At 36.2% G+C, this 14,531-nt stretch overlaps 1 protein-coding gene and 1 pseudogene across 1 annotated transcript in view; one reads left to right on the forward strand and one right to left on the reverse strand.

Annotated features, from left to right (window-relative positions):
- Positions 1-1,290: 1,290 nt before the first annotated feature.
- LOC136335663 (periphilin-1 pseudogene) lies at positions 1,291-3,159 on the reverse strand (annotated as a pseudogene).
- Positions 3,160-5,113: 1,954 nt separating this feature from the next.
- SLC25A46 (solute carrier family 25 member 46) overlaps positions 5,114-14,531 on the forward strand; it is a 28,338-nt gene continuing 18,920 nt past the window's right edge. Inside the window, exons 1-5 of the mRNA XM_066273984.1 lie at positions 5,114-5,523; positions 8,734-8,776; positions 10,074-10,131; positions 12,792-12,869; positions 13,294-13,394. Coding sequence (XP_066130081.1) covers positions 5,244-5,523; positions 8,734-8,776; positions 10,074-10,131; positions 12,792-12,869; positions 13,294-13,394 — 560 coding nt within the window. The 5' untranslated portion in view covers positions 5,114-5,243. The remainder of the gene's footprint in view (positions 5,524-8,733; positions 8,777-10,073; positions 10,132-12,791; positions 12,870-13,293; positions 13,395-14,531) is intronic.

Genomic DNA, 14,531 nt, shown 5'->3' on the forward strand with positions numbered 1-14,531 from the left:
CAACCATTATGGAGGAAAGTATGGTGGTTCCTCAAAAAACTGCAAATAGAACTACCTTATGACCCAGCAATCCCTCTACTGGGTATATACCCCAAAACCTCAGAAACATTGATACGTGAAGACACATGCAGCCCCATGTTTATTGCAGCACTGTTCACAGTGGCCAAGACATGGAAACAACCAAAAAGCCCTTCAATAGAAGACTGGATAAAGAAGATGTGGCACATATACACTATGGAATACTACTCAGCCATAAGAAATGATGACATCAGATCATTTACAGCAAAATGGTGGGATCTTGATAACATTATAAGGAGTGAAATAAGCAAATCAGAAAAAAACAAGAACTACATGATTCCATACATTGGTGGAACATAAAAACGAGACTAAGAGACATGGACAAGAGTGTGGTGGTTACCAGGGGTGGGGGGAGGGAGGACATGGGAGGGAGGAAGGGAGAGAGTTAGGGGGAGGGGGAGGGGCACAGAGAACTAGATAGAGGGTGGCGGAGGACAATCTGACTTTGGGCAAGGGGTATGCAACATAATTTAATGACAAAATAACCTAGACATGTTTTCTTTGAATATATGTACCCTGATTTATTAATGTCATCCCATTACCATTAATAAAAATTTATTAAAAAAAAAAAAGAAAGTTAACTTCCTCAAAAATGACTTCTTTGACCATCCAATCTAAAAACTCCACCTCTATAATTGAATTTTTATATATAATATGTATCACTTTTTTTTAATTTGGAAAAAATGGATTTTGTTGTGAGGTGTTTTTAAAGAGATTTAAGTGCTCTAGTTACCACAATGAGTATTTATACTCAAAGAAAATATTCTCTATGATATCAAAGTATTTAATTTATTTGCATCTTACACATATTAAAACTTACAAAGTCTGCGATAAACAAGCAACAAGTCAATAAAATCACAATTTAGAATTCTAACATTTTCACATGGTATCATTGACTATGATATGCAAAAAGGCTATAAATGTTTAAGTGGAATTATCTATAAAAATTAAACTAATGTGACCAAACAAAAGGTCACACACTATAGAAGACTACAGAACATTAATAAGTACAGAAAACTGTTTTCCAGGACTTGAAAAATTATTTGAGCCATCATCTTAAAGTGGGAAAAAATATCAGTATGAATTAAGAGGCTCTACATGTAGATAAAAAATTCTAATTAAAATGAGACTATTTTAAATGTTTGATATTGGAAAGGTGGTCAACTATCAGAAAGTACTTCTCTTTATCACAAAAATTTATATGTTAAGAATTTACACAATCCAAGTAGAGGGGGATTTAGAAACATTTATTTTTCCCTGAGCAAGTAAATTTCTAAAAAAGCGCTCCATGTCTTGACGAGAGATATTATACTCTGCAATGAAATGCTTGAGTTCTTCAACATTTCCTATTTTATGTAAATTCTGTCTCACTGAAAACTGTATAGACTTTTCTAACGAAAGATCTTTTCCAATCAGTATTTTCACAACCATCCTAAAATTTTCATGGTCTTGGTAAATCAGTTCAATCTCTTTTGTTTTTGCTATCACTTGAGAGCAACTGTTTAGCTGACTGTCTTCAAATAATTCTATGCCATCTGTTGCATTTGACGTAAGTTCTTCTGACTGATGAATGAACAGTGGTGCTGTGGATCCTGCCTCATACTCAGAAATTTCAGGTAAGTTACTTTCATCTGCCTTCTCTAGCTTTTCAGCAGCCCACTTGCTTGCAGCCTCAGCAAGACCATTTTCAGTCTGCCTGAATTTATCTGAGCAAGTAAATTGCCTACTGGGTTTGTCTGAAAACTTGGGCGAAGGAACTATTGAAGATCTTGAAGGTGAAATGGCTCTTGATGTTTTCTTTCTCTTTTTTTTTTTTCTCAGTGAAAGGAGGAGAGATAGGGAGGCATACTCCCACATGCTCCTCAACCAGGATCCACCCGGCAATCCCATCAAGGGCCAATGATCTAGTACCAAGCTATTTTCAGCACCTGAAGCTGATGTGTTTCAACATAGTTACCCTCAGTGGCCAGGGCCATGCTGGTATCAATTGAGCCACTGGCTGAAGGAAGGAAAGAGGGAGTGGGGGGAGAGGGAGGGGGAAGAAGCAGATTGTTGTTTCTTCTGTGCCTTGACCAGAAATCAAACAGGGACATCTATACCATAGGCCACCAGGGCTTTTGATGTTTTCAAAGATTGAACAGGTCTCTTTTACTTCTATGTTAAGACTGATGGAAAGAATAAGTTTTGCTTCTTTCTGGAGAATACCTTCTACTACTGACACTAGAGCCAGATTTACTGTGTGGAGAATCCTTTCTGCCTACAGGAAAGTCTCTGAAAAAGGGAGTTTCTCTTTTATGAGGAGACCAATCTCTCACATAATGTGAAATGTAGAAACCTTTTCTTTTAAAGCCATATTTTATGTCCCTGTATTCAGGCTGGGTGATGACTTCCAGAATAATGTCTTGTCCACTTATAGCCATATTCATCTCCTCTGTGTGATGGACCACTTCTTCGACCATGAGAAAAACTGCGGCCTTCATCACAGTCTCAGTGATCAACGTCACTGGAATATCTATTGTAGCTTCCTCCATAAAGTCTGTGAGCAGTTATGGTTTCTTTGACTACCCTGTATATGTGGTAGTCAACTCATCACTGTTCACTGCAGGCTATTACCTGTCATTCTCTGACACTGTGTTATGTTTGTTTCATTATTTGACAGGATATATTTGTCATCTTTCCAACTAGAATGCCAGTTCCAACAATGCAGGGACTTAACCTGGCTTATTTATCACTCTGTCTTCATTGTTTAGAACAGGGCTTGTCACAGATAGGTGCTCAATAAATATATTTTGATTAAAGGAACATATGGATATACTATTTTAATAATGAATAATAATTACTTGATATCTAGAATTCTGACAATTTTTATTATGAGCAATTATGTCATGAACATGCGCATAAGTAATTATGTACATCCTGTATGTTTTCTAAGATTTAGAAATCAAAAGATATGATCATTTTCATTACTTTCGATACGTATTGCCAAACAGCCCGTCAAAAAGTTATACCAATCCAGAAATTAATGAGAGCTTTCTTTTCACCTTGCATGACAATGTATGTTTACCTTTTAAACATTGTCATTGTCATTTTTATAGGGAAAATTATTATTTAAATGTGCCTTTCTCCAATTACTAGAGGGCAGGCATTTTTTTTTCATATAACTATTATTTATTTCCATTTCATTTTTATGACTTAACTCTTCATGTTCTTTGCTCACATTTTTACTATGGTAATTTTCCTTTATTGGTAAGAGCTCTTTTTACAATGAAGTGACCCATTGCCAATCATGTTAAAATGTGACATTTCCCAGTTTGTGACTCACTTTTCAAATTTGATTAAAATTTGTTTTCTTTTTGTTTACCATGTAGAAATTTAAAACTTCTAGTCAAAATGATGTCTTTTCTTACACGTCTTTTGACTTTACTGTCACTTTTAGAATAATTTTCAATCTATTTGAAAAATATCACCCATTATTTTTCCCTACATTCAATATATATTTTTAAATTTTATTTATATATTTTAGAGAGAGAAAGAGAGAAGAAACGTTGATCTGTTCCTGTATATGCCCTGACGGCAGATGGAACCTGCCACCTTTGCATATCCAGACAGTGCTCTAACCAGCTGTGCTACCCTGCCAGGGCTAGGCAATATTTTTTAAAAAGAGAAAAATATATTATAGCTAACATTTACTTGGGAATATGCTGTGAGGTGGCACTGTTGTTTCTTCTCTCAACTAGCTACCCAGTTGTCCTTGTAATAATTCATCCTTTCTTCACTGATATGGATGTAAAAATATAAGCCGCCATTGCTTTTATATCAAAAGCACAGAAACACACATCTTTTTCTCCTCCTTTTAATAAACAATAACATTTTGGTCCTGAGCCAACCATATCCTTGAGCCAACATTCCTAAGAAACAGAGAAGTATTTTTAGATTGATATGTCCTATAACTAATTTAATATTGGTTACCTAGTAATTTGGTATTATTACTCAAGTAATATCAGATACACTTTTTAAGGGAGAGACTACATACATTTGCCCAAGCCCCATCACAACCCAACTTTAGAATGTCAACCCACTCAAGGCGCATTAGACTACCACTTTAATTAAAGGTTTGCTTCTAGAAGATTGAGAATAGTGCGTCAGGCTTCTCTTCTTGGAATACTTGGCTTCAGTGAGGAAGATGGGACACAGGAAAAACCCATGGTAGGCTCAATCAGATCTAGGGAGAGAGATTCTGCCCGAAGAGTCCATGGAGCTGATGAAAACAGGTAGTAGGGTCACTTTAATTTTCCAACTAAGGTATCGATTTTTAAACATTTTAATTACCCTTAATGATTTAGATGCACCAGAAAATATAGAAAACGATTTGTAGTTGTTTTGTGCCCTTAGAAAAGCAAAATACTTAATTCCTTAGTCCCAGTAAATAGTTTACATTCATATGAGGCCGGGGGGCGGGAGGGAGGAGGACCGGAGAGGAGGTTTTCTTCCTGGGCCTCTTTTTTTAATGCTTGCTTAAGAGGTCCATAGCACATTCGCATTCACGGGGCCGAACCTCTCCCAATAGCTTTTACCCAAAACGCCAATTGCGGAGGCAAAGCTAGATGTAATGTTAGAACACCCTGCAGCTCGAACCTTTAAATAACTCCCCCGTAGCAGGTGAGGTATGAGAAAGAAAAGACCTAGATCCGGGACCCTTGTGTGGAGCGGTGACATTTCTGGCTGAGATTTCAGCAAGTCAGATGCAGCGAAGCGTTAGTTGTATCTCCCTATGAAACATCTTTATTCGACATCTTCTCTTCGAGGCCGCATCTCCCATCCCTATTTCCTTACGGCATTTCTTTGATGCTGTGTTCCGTTAACTCTACAGTTATCTCACAACCTCCCTAAGAGCGACTGTAAACGTTGGCCCTACTTGACCGGCTCGTCCCCCTAGCAACCGCGTCTCAAATGAGCGCCGGAAAAGGCTACAGTCACGTGCTCTCGGAACTTCCGGATCTCAACGTGACTTCCGGTTGTCAATTACCCCGGACGCGGCGCCGGCAGAAGAGGAGGAGGAGGAGGAGGAGGAGGAGGAGGAGGAGGAGGGTCGATGTAGCCCAAAGTCGCCGTGGCTCCAGTGGTGGTGGGCTCCGCGTGGGCAACCTCATCCTGCCCCGTCTGCGATGCATCCGCGGCGCCCGGACGGCTTCGATGGCTTGGGCTATCGCGGGGGTGTCCGGGAAGAGCCGGGCTTTGGTGGAGCTTTCCCTGCAAGGTCCTTTAGCTCCGCGTCGGACCTGGGCCACTGGGTGACCACTCCCCCAGACATTCCGGGTAGCCGCAACCTGCACTGGGGCGAGAAGAGCCCGCCCTACGGCGTGCCCGCCCCCTCCACCCCGGAGGGCCCGGCGGAGGAATCCTTTCCTGGCGGCAGCGGCGGCAGCGTGCCGGGGCAGAGCAGCGGTGAGGGTCGCGGGGAGAAAGGTGGGGTGGGTGGAGTGGTGGAGTGGCGGAGTGGCGGGGTGGCCCGCGGACCCCGGAAGCCGCACGGAGGGTCCCGCTTTCCGGGCCTCGAGCTCTGTCGCGCACCACACCCTGTGTCCTCCCTGCGTCCTCTGCCCTTGAAGCGGGCCTCCTTTCTCTTCACCCAAATGTTTCCTCCGGGATCACCTCCAAATAAGACACCTGTCTTGGCTATGGGCTGCGTGGTAGGAATTTCTAAGTTCTAAAGGTTTGATGTATTTACAGCCCATGATCTAAAAGAGAAAAGGAACTTGGATTATTTATCCTAAAATGGGAATCATATGAACAATAAATGACCTCCGCATTTAATTTATGCAATTAATTGTCACTTGTGTTTTGCAAAGAGTTTTTCAGCATTGGCAGGCTTGGACTCAAACCTGGCTCTACCACTCTTTAAGAGCTGGGATATTTTGTAAACGTCTGTGAGCCCTCAGTTTTCTCATTTTTAATTAATGTGGATAGAAGAATAACAGGGTTTTTTAAGTGTTAAATAAAATGAGGTGAAAGTAATGGGTAGCACGGTATGGGATACATAGTAGGCTAAAATTTTTTGTTTCCTTTCTTTTCCCTTTTGATCAGGAGTTATTTTCTAGATCCCAGACTACCCCCTGCCATCAAACCCCTTTTTGATAGAAAGGAAAATGTTTATACTTTCCCATTTTCTTCTATTAACACTTAATAGTAAATTGAGCTTCACTCATATTAAATAATTTACTTGAAATACATATAGAAGTTGTGATTTTACTTTTTTTATTTTAAGGGGCTGAAGTAATACTTTTCTAGATCCTAAATTAATCACCGCATGGGAGCTCTATAAAGATTTATGTAATTGAGGACTATACCCACCTTCTGTTTTTCTTTTTCTGACCTAAAAATTTCAGTCACACCATAAATCACTGATACAATTTTAAGATAAAACTTTGAATTCAAGACGTAATTATTTTCTGTAGGATGTCAGAAGACCTGTGTTTTAATTGCAGTACTGTGTAATTTAGATATTCTCAACATCTTTTTACTCATAAAATGGAAATAACAGTTACCTCTTCCCATTTTTCTGAAGTTGTTAGAATAGGTTATATTATTAAATATTAAGTATACTTTTATATTTAATTTTATTCTGAAATAAAGCTCTTTTTAATTGACGTATAGTCGACACAATATATTATATTGGTTTTGGGTATACAACATCATGAGTTTTTGCATTTGTATACCTTACAAAGTGATCACCACAAAAAGTCCACTATCCATCTGTAAAGTATATTTTAGATAAAAGTTTTATTCTCATTTTTTCTATTTTGACTTAGAGGTACAATAATCTTTATTTGATTTGGGTTAACTAGGAGAAATAGACTTTTAATATAGTCTGGTGAGCAAATGATTTGGAAGATGATGAGTGATTTAGTGTTGTACAATTGGCTTGTTCACTCTGTCTAGTTTTCTTTCTATTGGTCCCAAAAAGCACCAGAAGGTTATAAATAATTCAGAATGCATATATGGTTGCTACACAGTTACCTTCTTAAGTAGTAAAGTTTATGTTATCTTTTCATAATTTATGCATTGATGGTTACAGTGAGGAAGTCTTAATGAAACCAGGGTACTTTTAGCAGTGGTAAGACGCTGGTGAGTCTAACTTTCCTAGGAAGTGAGAAGCTGAGAGCCTTACACAGATAACAGTAGTAAACCTTACTGTCCTCCAGAAAATATGGCATTTTCTGTTAATATTAGGGCATGACCAGTATATGCAAAAGGAGGAAAGCTGAAAGGAGGAAAGTACCTTAACTTGGGCAAAAGAAGCTTCTATCTTGCTTGCACATTTTTCAAAATAAGTGTGAACCAAATAGTTTCCTCAGAGATATATTTACATGACCTTGTGCTAGAGAAATTGTGAGGTTGTAGCTTCATCTAAAAGAGAGAGCCTGACCAGGCGGTGGTGCAATGGATAGAGCATTGGACTGGGACGCAGAGGACCCAGGTTCAAAATCCCGAGGTCACTGGCTTAAGAGTAGGATCATAGACATGACCCCATGATTGCTGGCTTGAGCCCAAAGATCACTGGCTTGAAGCTCAAGGTCGCTGGCTTGAGTAAGGGGTCTCTTGCTCTGCTGTAGCCTCCCATTCAGTGCACGTATGAGAAAGCAATCACTGAACAACTAAGGAGCCACAACAAAGAATTGCTGCTTCTCATCTCCTTTCCTGTCTGTCTGTCCCTCTCTCTATCTCTGTCACACACACACACAACCGATGAAAGTGGGGGATAGAGAAAAGGATGAGAAAGAAAATTATCCCTTGTGAATATTATATTACAGCTGAAATTTGATGACTAGTCCTCTGGAGTTCTGAGACTTCATCATCATGATTTTGAGATTTTTAGTCAAGGAGAAAAATTTTTTTTCTGCTTTGATATTTGCATAGGAATGTTTTTAGCTGTAAACTTTTCTAATAATTCTATAGAGTGGCCATCAGGAATAGCACATATGTTCCCAGTAATGGATCACAGAGACCCAATAAACAGCTACTCTCAAAATATTTAAAATTTGAGGAGATAGAGAAAAAGAGAGCCATATTTATCCATTTACATTACTCTAAATACTCATTCAATTTAACAATTTTGTGGTGTGTTACTTATGACTATTGGTTTAACATAGATGTTCGCCACTAACAGTGAATGACTCATTTTACAACATGGGAGATAAAGTTGCTGTATCAGTTAGAGCCTTCTATAGAAAAAAATTTATGTTTGTAGTTAGTCAGAAGTTGAGAACGGGTAGCTCTTAGGTTCTACCTGCAGACATGTTTTATTTAACCCACACGGTGCTTTAATACTTTTTAAAATAGTTGCCAATATTTTTAGTTGGAAGATTCCACATAAAAATGAAAATATCTTTTTATAAAAACCACAGTTTAGACCCTGAGCCCACAGTCCCACATTGCAATAGTGAATTGGACCTGAAAAACAGTTGTGCCTTGCAACTTCCCACAAGCCCCAGCAGAAGCCTTCACTCATTCAAATGACTTTCCTGACCTCTGTGGGAGTTTGACTTTGGGACTGGAGCTCATCAATATCTATAATGTTAATTTAAAAAAATATATTTTTGTTTTTACAGTAAATCAAAATATTGATTATGAGTATTCTTATTTCTTCTATTTTAGAACAGTTGAGTAGATTTGCTGGATTTGGTATTGGACTTGCAAGGTAATTTATCTAAAGATTTTTAATTTAAGTTTTTATTTAAAATTTTTAATGTAATAGTAAATGATTAGTAGTGTTTCCTTTAGATTGATTCTTTATAGTGGTAGATTCAATATTGAATTTTTAGCAGAAAACAATGATTTTTTTAAGATTTTTAAGTTGAATTTTTTTCCAGTAAGGACAAAGAATAGTAATTGAATTTTATAATCACAAAATAATTTTGGAAGGAATGTTCTAACACTGTTCATGTGTCTATCCAAAGAAAAAATCAAATCTAATCTATTTTCCTCCAAAAAACAAGTAACTTTACATTGAACCTTCTTCCTAAAAAATTGAATTATAACAAGATATTTAGCAACGTAGATTCTAGGTTTTGTTTACAATCAGTATTTAATGAATATCATTATGTTTTATTTCTAATGATTATTTTGTGTAAGAAAAGCCTCTAGTCTTGATCATGTGATCTTTAGTGAATACTGTCTCAAAAATATTGGAATTGCACAAAGACTGACATATGCTAGAATAACTCATTGTTTTAAACATATTAAGAAAAAAAAATCTTATTTGTATGATTAAATTTAGGGATGTTAATGTCAATAAAAATAAAATTTATGTATTAAAGTTTTCCTTCTAAAATTAATTTTTCTTTAGTCTCACTATTTATATTTAAAGCCATTATTCATTTTGTATATGGTATTATTTTCATATGTATATGTATGCTTGAGTGTGTTTCATTTGTATATATATGCAGGCATGTTACACTTAATTAAGCCATAGTTGTTAATAGTTTGTGGGGAATGTTTTCAGAAGAACTATTTTATACATAAAATAGCAGTCAATTAACATAGTCATTGAAATCCTTTTAACTTAAGCACAAAGTACATCAAACCCAAAATCTATAGAATGAGATTCCTGAAAAATAAATGGCTCTTTTCGATAGGAACTTTGTGCATAAGACATTTTTAGAAAGTAATTGAAAGGGCTGTTTAAATTGTCTAGGAAAGGAGTTTCCCATATTATATATACAGAAATGTAATTTTTATCTTTATACTATTTTTATTAGTACTATATTTCGTTTCCCTTGCCTACCAGTTTTCAGATCTGGCTTTAATTCTTTTCATGTTGAATTTTGTTATTGGCACAGTGATTTACAAATATGTCTATATATTTTTAATCTTTATTTTAAGAATGGGAAACAAAATAATGTATGATTTTTTAAGCAAAAATAATTTCAGATAAACAAATGTTATAAATTAAATTTTGGCTGTGATATATATATTAATAAATTATTATTTTGTAGTCTCTTTACAGAAAATGTACTGGCTCATCCTTGCATTGTTTTACGCCGCCAGTGTCAGGTAAATATACTTCCTATGACTTTCTAAACAATAATCCTAACCCTGATTTGAGGTACAGAATTCAGATAAATGGCTAAGACCTTATAACCAATATTCCTTGTGAAATGTACCAAAATCTATAATTTGTCAATTTCTCAAACTTTGGTCTTTAAGAAACCTCTTAAATCTTAAAAATTAAGGTCTCCAAAAAACATTTGTTTATATTGGTAGTATCTATCAATATTTACATTTCAGAAATCAGAACTGGGAAAATTTTAATATATTATTTTTTAATTCATTAAAAAACCCATTAGATATTAAGATATTTACATAATACTTTTATGAAAAAACATTTTTTTTCCAAATATCTTTAATATCTGGCATAATGTGAAAGACAGTCAGATTTTCACATCTGCTTCTGCAGTCTATCTGTTGCAATATATTATTTTGTTTTGTTTTGTTTTGTTTTGTTTTTTTTTTCCTTTTCATTTTTCTGAAGCTGGAAACAGGGAGAGACAGTCAGACTCCCGCATGCGCCCGACCGGGATCCACCCCGCACGCCCCTGGCGATGCTCTGCCCACCAGGGGGCGATGCTCTGCCCATCCTGGGCGTCGCCATGTTGCGACCAGAGCCACTCTAGCGCCTGAGGCAGAGGCCACAGAGCCATCCCCAGCGCCTGGGCCATCTTTGCTCCAATGGAGCCTTGGCTGCGGGAGGGGAAGAGAGAGAGAGAGAGGAAAGCGCGGCGGAGGGGTGGAGAAGCAAATGGGCGCTTCTCCTGTGTGCCCTGGCCGGGAATCGAACCCGGGTCCTCCGCATGCTAGGCCGACGCTCTACCGCTGAGCCAACCGGCCAGGGCCAATATATTGTTTTTGAAAGAAATAATGTCTAACCTTATACACATATATATTTGAAAATGGAGTATTTTATATTTATTTTAGATAATTGGTAGATACTCTTTTTTGATACTGCATTGAAACTTAATAAGTAGTAATTTCTTGAAGATTATTTGCAATGTGAAATCTGAAACCACATCCATTAACTTTTTATGCTCTTGTTACATGAAAACCTGTTGATCTATACTGCATGTTGAATGGATTTTTACCCACATGTGATTCTGTTACATCATGTATTGATTAACTAAAAAAATATTGATTTATTGAGTTATATAGGTCTTCTGAAAGATCTATCATCTTTTGATTATACAGTATTAAATAAAAAGAAAAAACACCACCATTAAAATAGCTACGAATCTCACAGAGAACGGTTTCAGTGTTGGTTAGCTCTTGATGGTGGCTACAGATTTTCCAGAATTTGAATTTTTGTTTGTATATACTCAAATACATCATTGGCAACAAATGCTATTGTTTTGGGGTTTTTCAAATCAATAAGCTTGCTTTATTAGTTTTTAAAAACATGTCTGTTCTAAGTGTGAATAACTATTGTCTATCAGTTTTGCCAGAAGAAATGGTGTTCCATAAAAAAAGTGGCTTAGTTTAGGCTAGTTTAGGTCCAATGCAGCTTTATTGGACACATGCTTTCCCTCAAAACAGAAATCTTACCTCATTATACAACACACAAAATATTAATTATAAAAACAATGTATGCCCAAGGATCAAGATTTTATAAAATTTATATATTTACTGCTTCAGCAAGGACATTCTTTAGTGAAAGTGGCTTTTTCTTCCCTATAAGTGAATGAGATGAAGAATATAATTAGTACAGAAATACAGTTTGGCACCATTGTCTTGATTCATGCTAAGGAGTTAGCTATTTACTCATCTCTGCTTTTGTACTATTATTGAAAAAATGTCAACACAAGTAAAAAGATAAATTATGTCTTAGTCTCAAGAAAGTAATTTTTAATTTGTCAATTCCCTTAAAGACCCTTGGGGTCCACAATGACAAAAACTCTATAATATAACTTATCTTTGAAAATTGTGTTAGAAAAGATGTAAATAATTACAAATTAAGCTGTTCCTGCTTAGCACCAAAAAATAAATGTATATAGAGAAATGGCCATTTAAAAGCATGAATAGTTGTATATACCCCAAAACAGTGAATTTCAGGCATATATTTTATAAATTTTGACACTATTACATTGTGGTCTAGCGTATACATATACAGTATATGTGTGTAACTTTTAAAAAGTTATATGAAATAATACCTTTGGAATATATGATGTATCTTAGTACTTAAAAAAATTTTTTTTTACTTAATAAGTATTGGTTCTGAAATACTTCCTACTGATTTTATTGATACTGATTTACTAACTGTATATAGCTTATAGTTTGAAGACGACTAGCCTTTGGGAGACACAAAGCTCCTGTGCCCCAAGGTCTCTGTGGTTCCTCTGTTAAAGAGCACGAACTGTTGGCCACACTGAATGTAACTCGAGTATTTAAGGAAACAAATATCAAACAATAAGGCCTTTATTATATATTCTATATTACTGTGTATATTGTATATTGATTTTCAGGGTTATATTTATGTAACCATGTATACTTTTTAAAAGTAAGTTATTGAAAGCACTTGCAAGAGTTATTTTACTTATGTGTAATTTATGCTGACTTTAGAATTGAACTTCTGTTTATGCTGTGACTCCACAGTATATCTTTCATGTCCTTGTAATTTCTTATCAAAACAATGACAAAATAATCATGAAATCTCTCTTTTACAGGTTAATTATCATGCTCGACATTATCATCTCACTCCTTTTACAGTCATCAATATTATGTACAGCATCAACAAAACTCAGGTGATACTTAGTCTGGATTTTATTAAAGCTAAGTGGCATTGGCCTTGGTAATAATTAAAGCAATAATAATTCCATCCTAAGTCTAGTATGAAAACTAATGTAAGATGATGGCATCTTTTTGGTATCACTGAAAAATCAGTGAATTTACACCCCTCCCAAAATTGATTAAATATTATGGTTATTTAGTTATTATTAGAGATGTTTAATTAATTGTAATGTTTATCTTGACCTAAACGTAACCTATCCAACAAATATTAACATAAGGTTAGAAATTAAGTTAGTTGTAGTTTGGTACTACTGTTATTTTGAATAATGCTTCATTGGAATTATCTATAAACATTCTATATCAAGTTTTATTAAGACCTTTGTTTGTGTTTCTTATTTAGGCATTAACAGAAATAACAATACATTTTGTTCATTTTAGGGACCAAGGGCCCTTTGGAAAGGAATGGGAAGCACATTTATTGTCCAGGGAATCACACTTGGAGCAGAGGGAATTATCAGTGAATTCACACCTTTACCAAGGTACCTTTTTGGTATTTTTTCAATATATATGTCATATTAAAAATATGACAGAATATGATCGTTCCTAAAAATACCTTGAATTTGAAAACTTGACTGGCCTGAAGTAGCTAAGAGAAGAAACAGAATATAAGTTTAATTGATTATATCTTATTGAATTAGTATGTGATAAAGAAAATGCTTTCTGGTGTAGCCTCTACTGAGATACATCTTTCAGCTCCTACTGCTGTGTCAGCAAAACTGTCAGGAACAAACATGAGTATGTGAGCAGTTCCTGCTCTTCATGTCGCCAGTCTAGTGAAGGAGATACATGTAAGCAAATTACACTACTTCGTGTTTAGTGCTATAATTAAACAAAACCATTTCAGAGCCCAAGGAGCACTTTGCATAGACTTATTGTCAAGGATTTCAAAAAAGAGCTGAGCTAGATCTTGAATTATGAATAGGAATTGACTTGGCAGAGGAGAGAATTCTGAGTAGAGGTGACAGCATGCCCACTGGAGGCTGGAAGGTGTGGGTACTAAGTGTCTTATGTTTGAGAATAGTGGGCATGTATGCAGTGGAACAGCAGGAAAAGAGGCTGAAGTGCTAGCGGAGGCATGACAGTGCCTTTGTAAGGGACTTAGGCTTTCTTTTCTGTGGAACTAGGAATCGAATGTGGTTGTTTTGTTTTTCTTTTTCCTTTCTACTGTAAGGGTGATTTGATCAAGGGTATACTCAAGTGGCAGTGTTAAAAAAAGGACTGGTATGGACAGAAGCTTGTGCAGAACTATTGCAGTAATCTAGGCTAGTCTGAGAAGGGTCTGAACTATGGAATAGAACAGAAGGGGATGAGCTGGAGAGACATCGCTGATGTGTAATTTATAATTAGTGATAGATTGGGAATGGGCATCTGGGAGAGTAAATTGTCAGCAGGGACAGATTTCTAGATTGGAATCAAGTTGAAGAATTCATGAAGAACAGCAAGTTGGGAAGGTAAAGAGGATAAGGAATTTCACCTTCAATTGATGATGTCTGAGATTCCTGCAGGCCATCTAAAGGGATCATGTCCTTAATAAGCGGTTAGAACCATGTCAGAGTCTTAGAGAAAATTTCAAGCTGGAGGCATAGCTTTGAATGTAGTGGCGTAAAAGTAGCAGT

This window comes from Saccopteryx bilineata, chromosome 4, assembly GCF_036850765.1.
Source record: "Saccopteryx bilineata isolate mSacBil1 chromosome 4, mSacBil1_pri_phased_curated, whole genome shotgun sequence".
NCBI lineage: Eukaryota > Metazoa > Chordata > Mammalia > Chiroptera > Emballonuridae > Saccopteryx > Saccopteryx bilineata.